The 14261-nt window shown below is 59.6% G+C and overlaps 1 protein-coding gene across 1 annotated transcript in view; it reads left to right on the top strand.

The window, feature by feature from the left end:
• Positions 1-12052, top strand: part of MVB12B (multivesicular body subunit 12B) — a 180170-nt gene extending 168118 nt beyond the window's left edge. The window contains exon 10 of the mRNA XM_034929072.4: positions 8234-12052. Coding sequence (XP_034784963.1) covers positions 8234-8320 — 87 coding nt within the window. The 3' untranslated portion in view covers positions 8321-12052. The remainder of the gene's footprint in view (positions 1-8233) is intronic.
• The last annotated feature ends 2209 nt before the right edge of the window (positions 12053-14261 follow it).

Here is a 14261-nt window from a genome sequence, read left to right as displayed (position 1 = left end):
AGCCCTTTGCCAGACCAAGGTGGGTGGATCGCTGGAGCCCATGAGTTTGAGATCAGTCTGGACAACATGGTAAAACCCCATCTCTACAAAAAATACACAAATTAACCAGGTGTGGTGGTGCATGCCTGTAGTCCCAGCTACTGGGGAGGCCGAGGTTTGAGGATCACTTGAGCCCAGGAGGTCAAGGCTGCAGTAAGCTGAGATCGAGCCACTGCACTCCAGCCTGGGTAACAGAGTGAGATCCTGTCTCAAAAAAAAAAAAATGAGAGAGAGAGAAAGAAGAGAAGGGAAATAGCATTTATTCAGTGGCCAGGGCATCTGACAGTGCACAGCCCTGCCCAGAGCCTCCACCCAGAGCAGCACAGCTGGACACCCAGGTGCCACAGGGAGGGAAGGGTTGGGGAGAGCGAGGCGAGAGCGAGTCATGGTTTTGTCTTTGTTCGTCATGCAGCCGTCTTCATTTCCACCACAAAATGTGCTTTCTCCCATTTTTTTTTGAAATACATAGTCTTTCATTTTCCTACTTTTAATAGTCACAAGTACGAGAAACATTTTGCTTTCTTGCTTGCTCTGCCCCCATCATCCTATACATGCACACACAAGACAGTCACCGTGGTAAGATGGCAGTGGACACTCTTCCCAGCTGGGCTCCGTGTAGGGAGTGTGGGGTACTGTGGCAAACTGGAGAGCACAGGCCTCTGGAAAGGAGGCCACCTCCACCCACCACCCACCTGTGAGACTGAGGGTTTACTGGGTGAGAATGAGGGTCTGGAATTGTCGTATCTCCCTATGTTTTTTTCAATAGTATCTAGATAAATATTGGCATCCTATGCAAAGTCTTTCCACTTTTCAGTGTTTATGACTATTGTGAAACACCGCCCAGGCCAGCACTATGTGAACCTGCAGCTTGTACACTGTCTGCATAGAGAAACAGACCAGCACTGTGTGAACCTGCAGCTCGTACACTGTCTGCATAGAGAAACAGACCAAATCACTAGACTTAGACTCATTTTCATCATCCACAGGTGTGACGTGCTGCTGTGGATGGGCCCTGGGCTTGGTACTTGATGTGTATGAGTTACTGTACCATGGGATGGGCTGTCACTCAGTCATGCCCAGGGGCCCCAGGGCTGTGCAGGCACAGTGCTGCTGCCACAAGGACTAGAAACCAGGATGACCTTCTACCTGCCCAAGAACTGAGCCCCTAAACTAGCTGCTTTCTCTCCTTTGCATTGAGCTATGCCCAGAGCCTGATGTGTCTCTTCACTCACCATCAACTTGTCCACCCACCCACCCACTTACCCAACCATCCACCTACCCATCGCCCCACCCACCCTTCCACCCACCCATCCATACACCCACCCACTTACCCATCCACCCATCCACATATTAACCCATTCACTCAGGCACCTGCCCATCCACTCAGCCACCTACCTATCCACCCATCCATCCATATCCACCCACTCACTCACCCACCCACTCATCGCTACCCACCCACTGTTCACTCATTCCTGCATTCATTCTAGGCTGTGATCTCTACTGGGCTCTGGAGCTACAGCTGAGGCTCCACAGCTGCCCTGAGCGTGAGGAGGGTATAGAAAGTGTTGTTGTGGTCCGTTCTCCCCGGGGAAGGAACACGCTTCCCAGAGCAAGTGCCCCTTTAGTGGTCCTTAAGGACACGTAGGGCTTTGCCACTTGAGGGAGGAAGAGTGTTCCTGACAGAACTGGCTGGGAGAGGAGAGAGAACCATGCAGGGGAAAGACCTCTCCCCAGGATGTGGGGCTCAGGGCTCTGCATCAGGGTGGGGAGCTGGGAGTCACTTGCCCTGCTCCTGGACACAGGCCAGATCCTGGGTGGAAGGTGTTTTGTGAGATAGGGTGCCCTGAAGGTGAGGGCGCTCTCCAGGCCCCTGTCCCCCAGGGGACAGGCAGCCTAGGGCAGGGTGTCCCTCAGAGACAGACCCTCAGCGTTGTCATCACCCAGTGGGAGACCTAGGCTTGGAGGAGACGGGAGGGGCTGGGTACTGATGAGGATTGACAGAATGACTGGGATGCGGACTAGTAGAGAGGAAGGGACTGGACTGGCAGATGGCCATGCATTTATTCAGTGACCCGGGCTGGGTGCTGTGCTGGGCAGTGAGGACACAGCAGTGCCCAGACATACAGGCTTCTGCTTCTGGAGCTCTTAGCTCCAGGGAGCAGGGGCTGAACTGGCTGGAAGTGGGGGGCCCTAGAACCACATGGAGCCAGCGGGGCCCTTATTGCACCCCCTGGTTTAGGGTGAGACCCCCCCCCAGCTGGATCTGGGGCTCCCTGCTCCTGGGTTGCAGCTCCCAGGTTAGAGCTCATAAACCATCTGGGCGGGCTGTTAGGAAAACAGAAATGGCTTCCTAAAGGGTCTGCGGGAGCCCTCACCCACCCCTCTGCCCACACCCTGCAGTGTGGTCATTGAAGGCCTCTCCCAGCTGTGCCCTGACCCCGAGACCTTGGTCAGGTGGTGCAGCCTCATGGGACCTCGGCTCACTCCCCAGTAGTGGCAAGGAGGTTCTGTCCTGCCAGACTACTCGGCTCCCCACTCCTGACCACAGGGGTCACAGCCCTGAGCTCCAGGCCCAGCTACAGGGCCTCGCTTTCAAAGAGAGCATTGAACAAGGAATCCACCTCATCTCCGGGGCATGAGGTGAGCATCCTGGCTTCTCGCTACCCGCAAGGCCCACCTGCTCGTGAACAGCCTTCCTCCCAGTGAAGCACTTTCTCACGCTTTCTGGAGCTGGGGCTTCCCGCTGGGTATGCAGCCTCTCCAATGTCTCTAGAACCATGGCCCAAGTAGGAAGCAAGGACTTCAGCTGGCCCTGCAGCTGCTGGAAGAAGACGTGCAGGGTTTGCAAACCGAACAGTTGCTCAGAGTCACCTGGGGTCCTTGTCAAAACGCCCACACCCACTGAAGTACTGCCTGGGGAGGGGTCCCGGAATATGGCTCAGAAAGCAGCGGGCAGCCCACCCTCGTCTCGCGGAAGAGGCCTGCAGGATGGGGCCGTGGGGCCCTGAAGGCCTCTCCCGGGATTGCAGCGCTTCAGGCCTCGCCATATGACGTGGGCACTGTGCTGGGCCCTGCCTCTCTCCTCCCGCAGCGTTTCAGAAGCCAGGGCTGCATTCCTCATCTTCAGGAAACAGATGAGGACATGGAGCCCCTCATGTGAGGAAGCTGAGGCTTTAGGATTTTAGAAACAGGAAGAGCCTGTATCATAGCCGAGGCCGTGGGAGTGCCTGAGATGGAGGGGGATGACTGGAGTGCTGAGCCGGGGGGCTTGGAGAAGCAGACAGGTGGGGCTGCTGTACAGAATCTCCCCCACCTCTCCCTGCCTGTGCTAGGGCCAGGCCCATCCGCCTGCCCAAGCCCACCCACCAGTGTCTGTCCACCCCTGCACCAGACTCTTCTCGTTGGCCCCAGCCTTGGCCCCTTTGGTTCCCTCCCACCTGTCCTCACCTGGCCTGGCCCAGCCCCTGCCCTCTGGACTACACCATTCCAGGCCCTACCGTGATTCACCCGTGAGCTCACTAGTTCATGTCTGTCGGTCTGGCCCCCATGCTGGAGTTGCACTCCAGGAGAGATAGGTGCCAATGCCTGCCCTAATGCAGGTTTTCCAGCCAGCCCAGCACCTGCCCCCTGCGCCTCTCTGGGCCCAGGCCTCGTCCAGCATTGCCCAGCTCACTCTGGGACCTCAGGAAGTCAGATCCTTTCTTGGGCTTCACTTTCCTTCTCTGCAAAGCTCGGGTGCTGGGAACAGCCCCTTACTGCCTTTTCTCGTCTGGAGCCCTCTAGAGTGTTCAGTATGAGACCTGGTGTGGGAAGGAGGGAGGAGGCTGGAGGGGCAGTGCACTTGCCTTCCCCTCTGGTGATTAGTGCAATTAATACTGAAATCACCTGAGTGTTTTCAAAAAATGCTGGTGTCCCCGTGCCGGTTAAACCAGGACCACTCCTGCCAACCACAGGTGGGGGCCATGCATCACTGTGGTTAAAGCCTTTGGTTCTGATGCATAACCAGGGCTAATTCTTTTCACTTTCAAGGCACTTGCACACGAATCGTCCTAGTTGTGAGTAGACCAGTAGGTTCTATTGCCCCCTCTTTGCCTCGAAGCTGGGTGCCTTCCAGGTGCTGCTGGAAGCTGCAGTTGGCACCTTCTATCACAGGACACTGACCTCACTATGAGAAAAGGCTTTTAGAAGCTGAGACTCTCGCACCGTGGCCTGAGACGCCTGCTTCCATCAGTGGCAGGGTCCCCGGGACCCGTGGCAGGGTCCCCGGGACCCCTGGCAGAGCCTCCAGGACCCCTGGCAGAACCCCTGACAGTTACATCTCTTTCCCGGGAGAGGCCTCAGGCCCGGGCTGCCCAGCTGCTGCAGTGGCGGCCTGTGCCCACCAGAGGGCGCAGGCCCGGCGCTGCGCAGCTGGACCGGGCTGTGCGGACCAAATGCTTTTTAATTGAAAATTTTTTTAATTCAAAAAGGATTTGCTGTTTGTTCGCAACTGCAGGTTTTCCTTATGCAGGAGACTAATGTCTTGAGTAAACAGATCCGGGTCCAAATCCACCTTCAAAGGTACTCGCTGTTTGCCCAAGGGAGTGAAAGGGCTTCCAGAAGCGGCCCCGTCTCCTGGGTAAACACGGCGGGAGGAGCGGGCAGGGACCGCGTCTGCGGGAAGGCGGCCGCAGCCAGAGGGGATTATGTCGCGGGACATATGTTGAAATTTCATTTGGGGAGTTAGGGAAAACAAGAAGCGGGGGTGGGTGGCGCTTTTCTCCAGCCAAGATAACCTAAAAAGGGAAAAAATCCCGAGGGAGAGAGGGTGGGGGCGCAATCTGTGCGCCCTCGCGGGGACCGGCGTGGTGCAGGCAGGAAGGGGCGCCTTCTCCGCCCTCCCCCAGCCCGCGGGCCGGGAGATAGGAGCTCAGCCCAGCCCGGAGGGCCCAGCCATGCCCTCCCCGTGACCCTGTCCCCACTCCTGGCCACAGAGACTGGGACAGCGGCACAGGGTCCCCACGACAGCCCCTCTGCCCAATCAGCCAGTTGCTCACACAGGCGTGGAAGCGTCCTGCTCCCCCGCTCACCATCCAGAAAGCTCCCGCCAGGCCCGGGCCTAGGCCCTCTGGCTGTGGACACTCGGGCTGGGGCTGCAACCGCCCTTAACCTGCTCTCTCTGGCCGGCCAGCCCTCAGCACTCCCTGCCACCCCCAGGAACCCGGCCCAGTAGATACAGCAAGACCTACTGAAGGAGCAGAAGGGCGCGGCCCAGGACGCCTCCCCCAGCCCCTCCACTGCCCTGCAGGAACCTGGCTCTGGGCTTTCTCCCTCTATCATCTGAGATGCTTCACCTTTGCAGGCATCTCCCTGGCATGGCCTTGGCGCATCCAAAGTGGAGCGCCTCCAAGCCATGTCCCACCCCCTCCCCCAGTTCTTCTTCTCACTCCTCCTCCCCCCGCCAGTCCTTCCCCATCTCCTCTCTGCACAGCGTGTGGTCTCTGGCCCTTCCCTCTCTGCCCATCCATGTCCACACCCATTCCCAGGTTCCAGTGATTGGGTCGTAGAATTATCTAAACTGGTCCCCAGACCAGCAGCATGGGGTTACCTGGGAGCTATTTGAAATGCAGATTCTCAGGCCTGGCCCCAGACCTACCCAGTCAGAATCTGCATTTGACCGGGACCCCCCGGGGATTGGTGTGCGTTCAGGGTTGAAAAGCCTGCTGCACGTTCTCTCCTGAGCCGGGGCTGATGGCCTAACTATCCACGCCGTAGGCCCTCAGCCCCGCTGTCTCCGCAGGCATGTGTGCCCGTGGCGCTCTCCTCTGCACCTTGGCACCTATTGCCCTAGGGTGCTGTCCATGCCCTTCCCCAGTCAGGCCCCGAATCTGCTTTCAAGATGTGAATGCCCCCTGCCCCGCGAAGCCCTCCTTGCTCTCTCCGGTGGTCCCCACGCCCCATGCATGTGCTCTCGGAGGTGGCCTTCATGCTGGGCTGTGCTGGGCATGCCCGCCCCCTCCTCTGCTACCTTGGGAGCCCCGCGCTGGGCGGATATCAGTGAGGGCTGATGAAGCCAGCCAGGGAATGAATTTGCCGCTGTTCCCTGCCGTGCGTGTGCCCAGGCGGCCACCAGGTGGCAGTGTCCTCCCAGACTTTGGCGCAGCCCCTCCTCCTCAGCCTCCCGGAGCCGGAGTCTCCTGACCGCGGCCTGTGCCGGGTGGTTGGCGAGCAGGAAAGTGAGAGGGCTGGAGTGAGAGAGCTGGCGCTGCATGGTGGGTTCTCTGGAGCAGCCAGATGCTCAGTGATTGCTTGCTCAGTGCTAGGGCGCGGCGGGCCCTGATCTGCCATCGCTCATTCCATCCTCCAGGCAGGCCTGGACATGGGCGCATCACCCCACCTGAGATGAGTTCACTGAGGGCAGGAGAGGAGAGGAGCCTGCCTGAGTAGCCCTGAAGCCTCGGGTCCTTACCTCTGCACCCTGCCAGGCAGCAGATGCTGTGAACAGGGCTCCCTTCGGCTCGGGGGCCACATGTCTGCTCAGCCCACCGTGCACACGGGGACAGAGCCAGCCTCAGCCCCAGCTGAGACTCGGGTCTGTCCATTTGTCCCGGGTCAGCCTGGGGACTGTGGAGCAGTGGCAGCCGTGGACATGGCGCTAGTCTGTGGCCATGGACGCGGTGCTGGGCTGTGACTTGCTGGCTGCCACAGCCTCCCCACCAGTTTTCCACTTTAAGGGAAAAAGGCCTCCCATGCTCCTTCATGGTTGGATGGCTTTTGGGCCCCACTCTGCCCCTGAAGGCTCAGCCCTGCAGCCCTCCTCACTCATCAGAGCCCTTGGGAGGGCTCCTTGCTGCAGGCGGCTCGCTCTGGGCAGCAGGGAGGGCAGGGCAGGCCTGGAAAGCCGCCTGCTGGTGGGCAGGGCGTGGGCACCCCAGGGCCCTCCCTGGGGCTGGGTGCAGTGCTCCGCTTCCTGCTGGGGCGATGTGACCCCTGCCGTGTTCCTGAGGGCCTCCCTTCCTGGCCTGCCCGTGTACAGGTGTCCCCCAAGGGGCTGCAGCTCATGGTCAGCTCACCCATAGGGCAGCTCCACTTCCATCTGCTGTCTGCAGGGGAGCCCTTCTTATGACAATTCTACTGCTAAAACTTTTCGAATACTTCAAATGCTTGAAAACCACTGATCTAATCTAAGCTCCTGCTTCCTAAAATCCATGTGACCACGAGGCTGCCTTGACGCAGGGTTCCAGGCCATTCCCCATACCCCACCCAGCCCCAGTGCCTTGCACCTGTGTGCGGCCAGGCAGCTGCCAGCCCATTTCTGTGGCTGGGGTGCCCCGTGCCTGCTCTGCCCACATGCCCTGCCTTATGTTTGGGCACCGAGACCTCACCTGGCCTCTTAAGTGAACTACAGGTGCTCCTAGCCCCCTCAGAGGTACTTACCCCTTCTCTAAATTTCCATCAGACTTGGAACGTGTTTTAGTGAGCCAGGGTCGGTTAGGTGAGCTGGGGTCTCTGGCGTGAGGCTTAACTCCTGCCCCCAGACAGGGGAGCAGCAGGGCTGAGCCGTGGAGGAAGGTCCCCTCCCCAGGCAGCTGCCCTGGCCCCGCTGCGGCCTGTCAGGAGTCCTCAGCAGGGGTGCCTCTGAGGACTCTGTGAGGAACGCATGGGGAGGGTGTGGATGGTGCCAGGGACAGCAGTGGAGGCCCCTCCCATGACCCTGGGCACCACCTGGTATTGGTCCTTGCTTCAGCGGAGCCAGCATATCAGGGGTCCCTAGAGCCTGGCAGCTGAGACCAGCCTCAGCCAGGTTTGGGGTTGAGAATCTACCCTCACCAGCAGGGGCACGAAAACTGTCCTGCTGGGCGGGAGGCCATGACAGTCAGCACGGGCCTGGCAGATGGGTGGCACCGTGGTTTTACACACTGCTGGTGCCACGCCTGGCCTCACAGGGAGCAGGCAGGGACTGTGAAGGGTACCAGTCATCACCACAGGAGCCTGTCACCCCCGCAGGCGTGTCCACGCACACACACAGTTCAGGGGCCCACGAGGGCCAACAGAGGGCAGGCTCTGGCTGGCACCAGCCTGGCCAGCTGCGCTATGTCAAGATGCCCCACGAGGCGGCCCAGGCCTCTGCCTGATCTTGATCTGGGGCTGTGGAGGGGTTTCCCTGGTGTCCCATGGACTGACTGTGTCTCTCTGTCCCCACCCGCCCCTGCAGTACGAGTACAGCTTCCGCACAGAGCAGAGCGCAGCCGCCAGGCTCCCGCCCAGCCCCACCAGGTGTCAGCAGATCCCGCAGTCCTGAGGAGCCAGCGGCCACCTGCGGGGAGACCACCGCCGCCCAGACTACTGACGGCAGGGGCTGCTGCCCCCGCCTCCTCCTGCCGCCTCCGCCAGCCCTCCCTCCCACACTGCCCCAGCAGGGCTGGCCCGGAGACTGGGCAGCTAAGTGGGCGCATCCCGTCTTCGGCTGGCCTGACTGACACCCCGGCCTCCCTGGGGACGTTGTTCATAACCATGACTAATCTGTGTGTGCTGTAGTGACCAGCGGCTCCTAACGTGTCTGTGTGATGACCAGTTGTCCTCCAAAAACCTCACTCACCACGGAGTCACCCTGAGGGCCCCGGGCAGTTGCCCTGGCCGCCCAGTGACGCCCACCGGCTCCCTCCGCTCCCTCCTGTCACCTACCAGGGCAGACCCCACTAAGCCGTTGAGTCTCTTCCTGGAAGACCCTGAGGGCCGGCAGCTTTGCCTAGGACTGTCCAGGGTCGCTGATCCTCCCCGGCCTAGGGCTGCCAGGAACAAGTTCCTCTCTGCAGGATCTCACAGCAGCCCTGAGAAGACATGGGAGGAAGAAGCCAGTGGCCCCGGGGTGGACCCTGCCCTTTGGACATCCCATGGACTTGTCACCCAGTCGCCTGGAAGTCGGGGAGCAGCACCCCTGCCCCCGGTGGAGGGGTTGTTGCTTTCTGGGGAGGAGGACGGTTGACGGCCCTGCTTGGATCCACCACCAGGACGCTGTGCTCGGCCATGGTGCGCCTCCCCCAAGGGCTCATCTTCGCAACAACCACATGCCAACAATAGCTCCAGGTGCCTCAGCCCCGTGCCCTGACCCGGGGACCACAGGGACGCCCTCTGAGACGTGCTGGCCCCAGGAGGATACAGGCACACGGGCACCCATCCCCTCTCAGAGCCAGGCGTGTCTTGACGGTATCTGCTGATGGGAACAAGTCATTCTGAAAGGTCCCTCTGACCCAGGTCACCAAATTTGGGCCAGAACTGGCACTTCTCCTGAGTGCCCACTGGTGCTGGCGTCCTCAAAGTGCCGGGCGCCAAGTTCAGCCCCAGGTGCGTTTGCCTAGGCAGTGGTGGCTGCCATCCCTCGGGGCCCAGGCCCTCACCCGAAGGGCTGCCTCACTCTGTGGTGTCAGGCACTGGGCTGTGTCCTGATTCCTCAGAGTATGGGGACCTGACATCTTTGGGTCCCCAAGAGTTGGCTCTTGGATGTGGGGGCTTGATGCTGCGGTTGGGGGCTGCACTATCTGGGTCCGTGGAAGCCTCTGCCTCAGTGGGGACGGCCTCCCGCTGCAGGTCCTGGGCAGCCCACAGTAGTGCTAGCTGAGGCCCGGAGGAAAGGGAGGCAGCGCCGGACGGTGCAGCTGGCCAAGAGGCGGGCGGGGCCAGAAATACCTCATGCCCCTGCACCAGCCCCTCCGTCTCCAGGCCCCAGGCCTCTGTGTGGACCCATCTTCCTCCTCTGCCACCCCAATCTTCACTCGGATACCTCTTGATTTCTGTGGATAAGGGAAGCAGCCACTTCTCCCTCCCTGAGACCCGAGGATGCCCCTGGTGGGGGTGGCCGCCTCAGGACTCCTGGGTGGCACAGCGGCAGGACCTTGTCATGGGACTGATGCTGAGCAGGGAGGGGGCTGCCAGGCTGGCTGCCGATGCTCCGTTCACATAAGCCAGTGTGGGTCTGGGGACCTGAGGAGCCACCTGTATCTGCCGTGGCTCCTCGGGTGGTGCCCTGTGTGACAAAGCCCAACAGCAAGGGTGACTCCTGGCAGGTGGGGGCAGCAGGAGGGCAGAGGGCAGAGCTCTGCCCACTTCATTAAGGTTTGTGAACTTTGTCCTTCACCTCTTTTCGTGCCCTGGTTGTGAGATTGCCTCTAACAGGTAATGCCAGGGGCCCTTCACTCCGCCCCCATGACTGGGAAGAGGCCTGTGGCAGCTCCGCTGGACCCTAGGAGGCTCAGAGGCAGTGGTGTGGGAGCCCTGTCTGCAAGGACGCAGAATAAGCAGTGAGGGCGGCTGCAGGAGAGGAAGGGGCTCCCACAGCCCCCACTGATGCTGCAGGCCCCTGTCGAGCTGGGGTCCCAGCCAGGTGCCCCCGCATGCCCTCCTGCAGTTGCTGGATGGATAGGGACACCAGGAAGAGGACAAACTGCGTGGACTCAAGCGAGCTGGAGCCATCTTCTCCATAGCATTACGGACTTAGCATAAGAGTAAATGACTGTGAACGTTGTAGTAAATGGCAGCTTAAGATAAGTAAGCAGAGACAGTGTTAAGGATGAGTTGGTGTCTGTGGTAGCTTTTAGGCTGCTCCTAACCCACCATTTATTGCCTTCTGAGAGGTGGGTGAGGACAAGCATGTGCCTGTGTGTGTGTGCGTGTGTATGTGTGTGTGTGCGCGCACATGCGTGTGTATAAGCCCACCCGAGTGGGGCTCGTGCAGGAGAACTGAGGCGTGAAACTCTGGCTCAAACCTAGGAATTCAGAGCGTTTCTGTCTTTTGGGAGAGTACTTTTCTCCACGAGCCCTCTGGCCACTGTGGGAGGGAAGGACAAGGGTTCCCTTGGAAATGTGAAGGGTCTTGGCCTCATCCCTCAGGTCCTCCCACAGCACTTCCCACTACTGCTGCTGTCCCTGCTGGCAGCCTCTGTCCCTCCAGAACGGCTAACCAGAGCACACTGTCCCCACCGCCTCCCCTTTCTCTCTGGAAAGTTGAAGTATCTCCAAAGGCCTTGGAAATGGCACAAAGGTGATAAGGAGCAGGTGCTTTGCTGCAGGCTCCCTTGCAAATGTATAATTAAGGCCTTTCTTCCCACCCCAAGTCCAAGAAAAAATGCCAGCCACGTCCTCCGCCACTTGGAGAGATGAGAACCCAGTGGGGTCACGTAAAGGAATTGCAGGTCGGTGAGAGGACAAGAGGGACTCCCATGTTCTAAGCACCTGTTCCTGGCCAGGCTCTAGGCCAGGCTCTCTAAGCACATTTCTCCTTTCATTCCCCCTAAAAACAGAGTGACCTGGAAGTAGATGTTCTTTGCTCCTTGTCAGAGTTGAAGGGGCTGAGACTTGGCCCGCTGCTGAGCGGCAGAGGCAGGGCCAGCCATCCTGTCGCAAGCCCGTGCTGGGGCTGCCCTTTCTGTTTCCAGTCCAGTTACGGACTTCCCGGCCGCCACTGGGCCCTGCCGGTCACCAGGCCTCTGTGCAGTGGGCGCAGAGCATGGTCAGGAGTGGCCTGCCCGTACTCCTCCACCCAGATGAGGGTCCTCCAGAGCCTGCAGGCATCTGTGGGGAATCCCAGCCTGCAGGTTCTTGGAGAAGCAGGTGAGCCTAAGGATGAAAGCAAAGGAGGGCCTTGAGGAAGCAGCCCCCAGGCCTGGCAGCCACGCAGCGGCTGAGCTCATGAACTTGGTTCGCAGCCTGCCTTGCCCCTGGAGGCCACGCCAGGCGCTCACCCCTGAGCCCACAGCCCCTGCTTGGGCTGCCTGGCACCCTCAGGGTGGCCCGGCCGCCTCCTGCCACTCTGAGCACATGTCCGGGGGTTGCCACCAGAGACGGCTTTGTTCTCCCAGCTAAGGCCGTGGAGCTGTTGTGTGACTGTGTCAGGCCTGGACAAGGAAGGCCCTTAGGGATGACGTCCCCGCTGCATATTTATTCAAGGTGACTCTTGTACTTGGCAAGGGAAGTCCACTGTGTGATTGTCTGTATTCTTAATATAATTTGTTAAATAAACGTTTGTTTTAACCTCTTTCCCCAGTTTGCTGTCGTGGTGTCTGAAGGCAGCAGAGGTCAGTATCCCTCAGGGCAAGCCCCAAGCTCTCTCTCCCCCAGCAGGGCTCTTGTCACCACCTGGCCTGTCAGCCTTCTAGAAAGGACTGGTGGGCTTCTTTGCCCCTTGCTTAGTTGAGACGACCTGGTTACAAGTCAGTGGGATTCCGGGGGATGCAGAAAGCCCCGCTGTTATCTGGTGGCAGCCCTTGGGGTGCTCCTGGAAGGAGAAAAGCCCCAGTTGGCGTGAAGGCAGGAGCAGCTCCTGCCAGGTGGCCCCGGCGGGGAGGGCCGGGGTGCTCGGTGCCTTTCACCTCCGACTCCCCCCAGAGCCCTTGTCTGGGGGCACAGAGCACGTCGGAGTCTGGGTGGTTTCAATCCTGTCCCGACTGCTCACCTGCTTGTGAGAGGCCACTCCAGACACCAGCTAAGGAGGCTGCAGGGCCCAGGAACAGGCGCAGCGCTCCTTGTGAGGAGCCGGCAGTTCAGGTTTCACCGTCAAAGCTCTTGGCCTCCTCTTAGCATGCTCTGTGCGTCTGGGCCAGACACCAGTCTGCCTGCAGCCCGTTCACACCGGACTCGGGCAGGAAGGAGCTGGAGCACAGCCACCTTAGCTCAGCGCTCACCTCAGGGGCACCAGCCCCGCCTCCTCCACATCCCAGACCCCTGCTCCGGGGTGTCTCAGGTCTTTGTCCCACAGTAGGAGAGGAAAAGCAGCCCGGAGGATCCCATAAGAGACCCGTGGTGCAGATAGAACAGCCGATGCTGGGTTCCAGCTTGGGCCTTGCCACTTCCTGACCACGTGGCCTTCGACAGGTCATCTGCACCCTGTATCTGTCCAAAGCGACACAGTTCCCCTCCCTCAATGGCTTGCCCTGGGAAGATGGAATGAGGACCCAGGCAGGGCATTTAGCACACAGCAGAGACATTTAGCACGCACGTGCCAGGTCTTTCTGGGGGGCCTTGATTCTATGTTACTGTCCACAAAACATACAGAGTCCCTCCTCTATGCTGGGTCTGGAGACACCAAGGAAGTACAAGTGGTGGTCTTTGGTATCGAGGACAAGGCCTCAAGGACTGCTTGGAAAGACAGAGCAATGCCCAGGGCCCCAGGGCTGCAAGGAGCTGAAATCTACTACACTGGCCTAAGCCAAGGCAGTAGTGACCAGCCCAGGAGGAGGCCCATGGTGCCCAAGGCAGGTGCAGCCCAGCCTCAGAGGGCCAGCCTGGCAGCCCCTGTTCATCCTCTGCACTTCCCATGGGCCCCATGGCACCTGAGCCGATGTCTCCCCCTGCACTTCCAGCTGCTGGTTCCCAGCCTGACCACCATCTCAACCCTAACGTTCCGGGGCTTTCTCTTCCCATCTGTGTTCCCGCCGGCAGCTCCCTGCAGCCTTTCTCTGTGCTTAGCTCTGTCGCTGGTCAGTCACTCCAAGCTCCAGCCACATAGTTCCAGCAGCCACCTAGAGGTGTCCATGTGGAGGTCCCATACTCACGTTGACCTCAGCACATGCCGAGCTGAATGAACCATCCTATCTCAAGCCCTAAACGGCCCCTCCTCCTCCAACCCTCCCATCTCTGGGATAGCTCCACCATCTCCCCCTAGAGTTAGCCACGGCCCCCACCTGGAGCCCTTTGGGATCGCTCCATCTGCAGCTGGACAGTTCTGTCATCTAACTGTTTTCAAACCCGGCCACTATATTCTCTTGTTGCTGCTGTGGTGGTAGTTCTGGCCTCAAGCCCTCTCAATTGGATCGCAGCATCAGCCTCCTAGCCACACCTGCCTCCCACATCACCCTGTCCCCTGTCATTCATCCCCCACACAGCCCAGATCCAGCCAACAGGACTCCTCCACTTACTCTGCCCTCATCACCCTAGGAATGAATGCTGAGTCCCCACCATTCTGTGCCCCTCCCTCCTGGGCCTGGCTCACCTCCCACTGATGCCTCTGCTGAATTATTTGCAGTTCCCCAAACCCTTACCTCTCATATGCCTCCCTACCTTTGCACATGCTATTCCCTCTGCCTAGAATGCTTTTCCCCCATTTTTCTACCTGGAAAACTCCTACTCATCCTTCAAGACCCTGTTCCTGCACCTCCTCTGTGATGTCCATCCGGATGTCTTGGAGGCAAAGGTAATCAATGATTCTCCTGTTCAAGCTGCCTGTGCCTTGCACAGGGGACCACATGTCG

Source organism: Pan paniscus, chromosome 11 (genome assembly GCF_029289425.2).
Source record: "Pan paniscus chromosome 11, NHGRI_mPanPan1-v2.0_pri, whole genome shotgun sequence".
Classification (NCBI taxonomy): Eukaryota; Metazoa; Chordata; class Mammalia; order Primates; family Hominidae; genus Pan; species Pan paniscus.
This window is presented reverse-complemented; position numbering and strand designations above follow the sequence as displayed.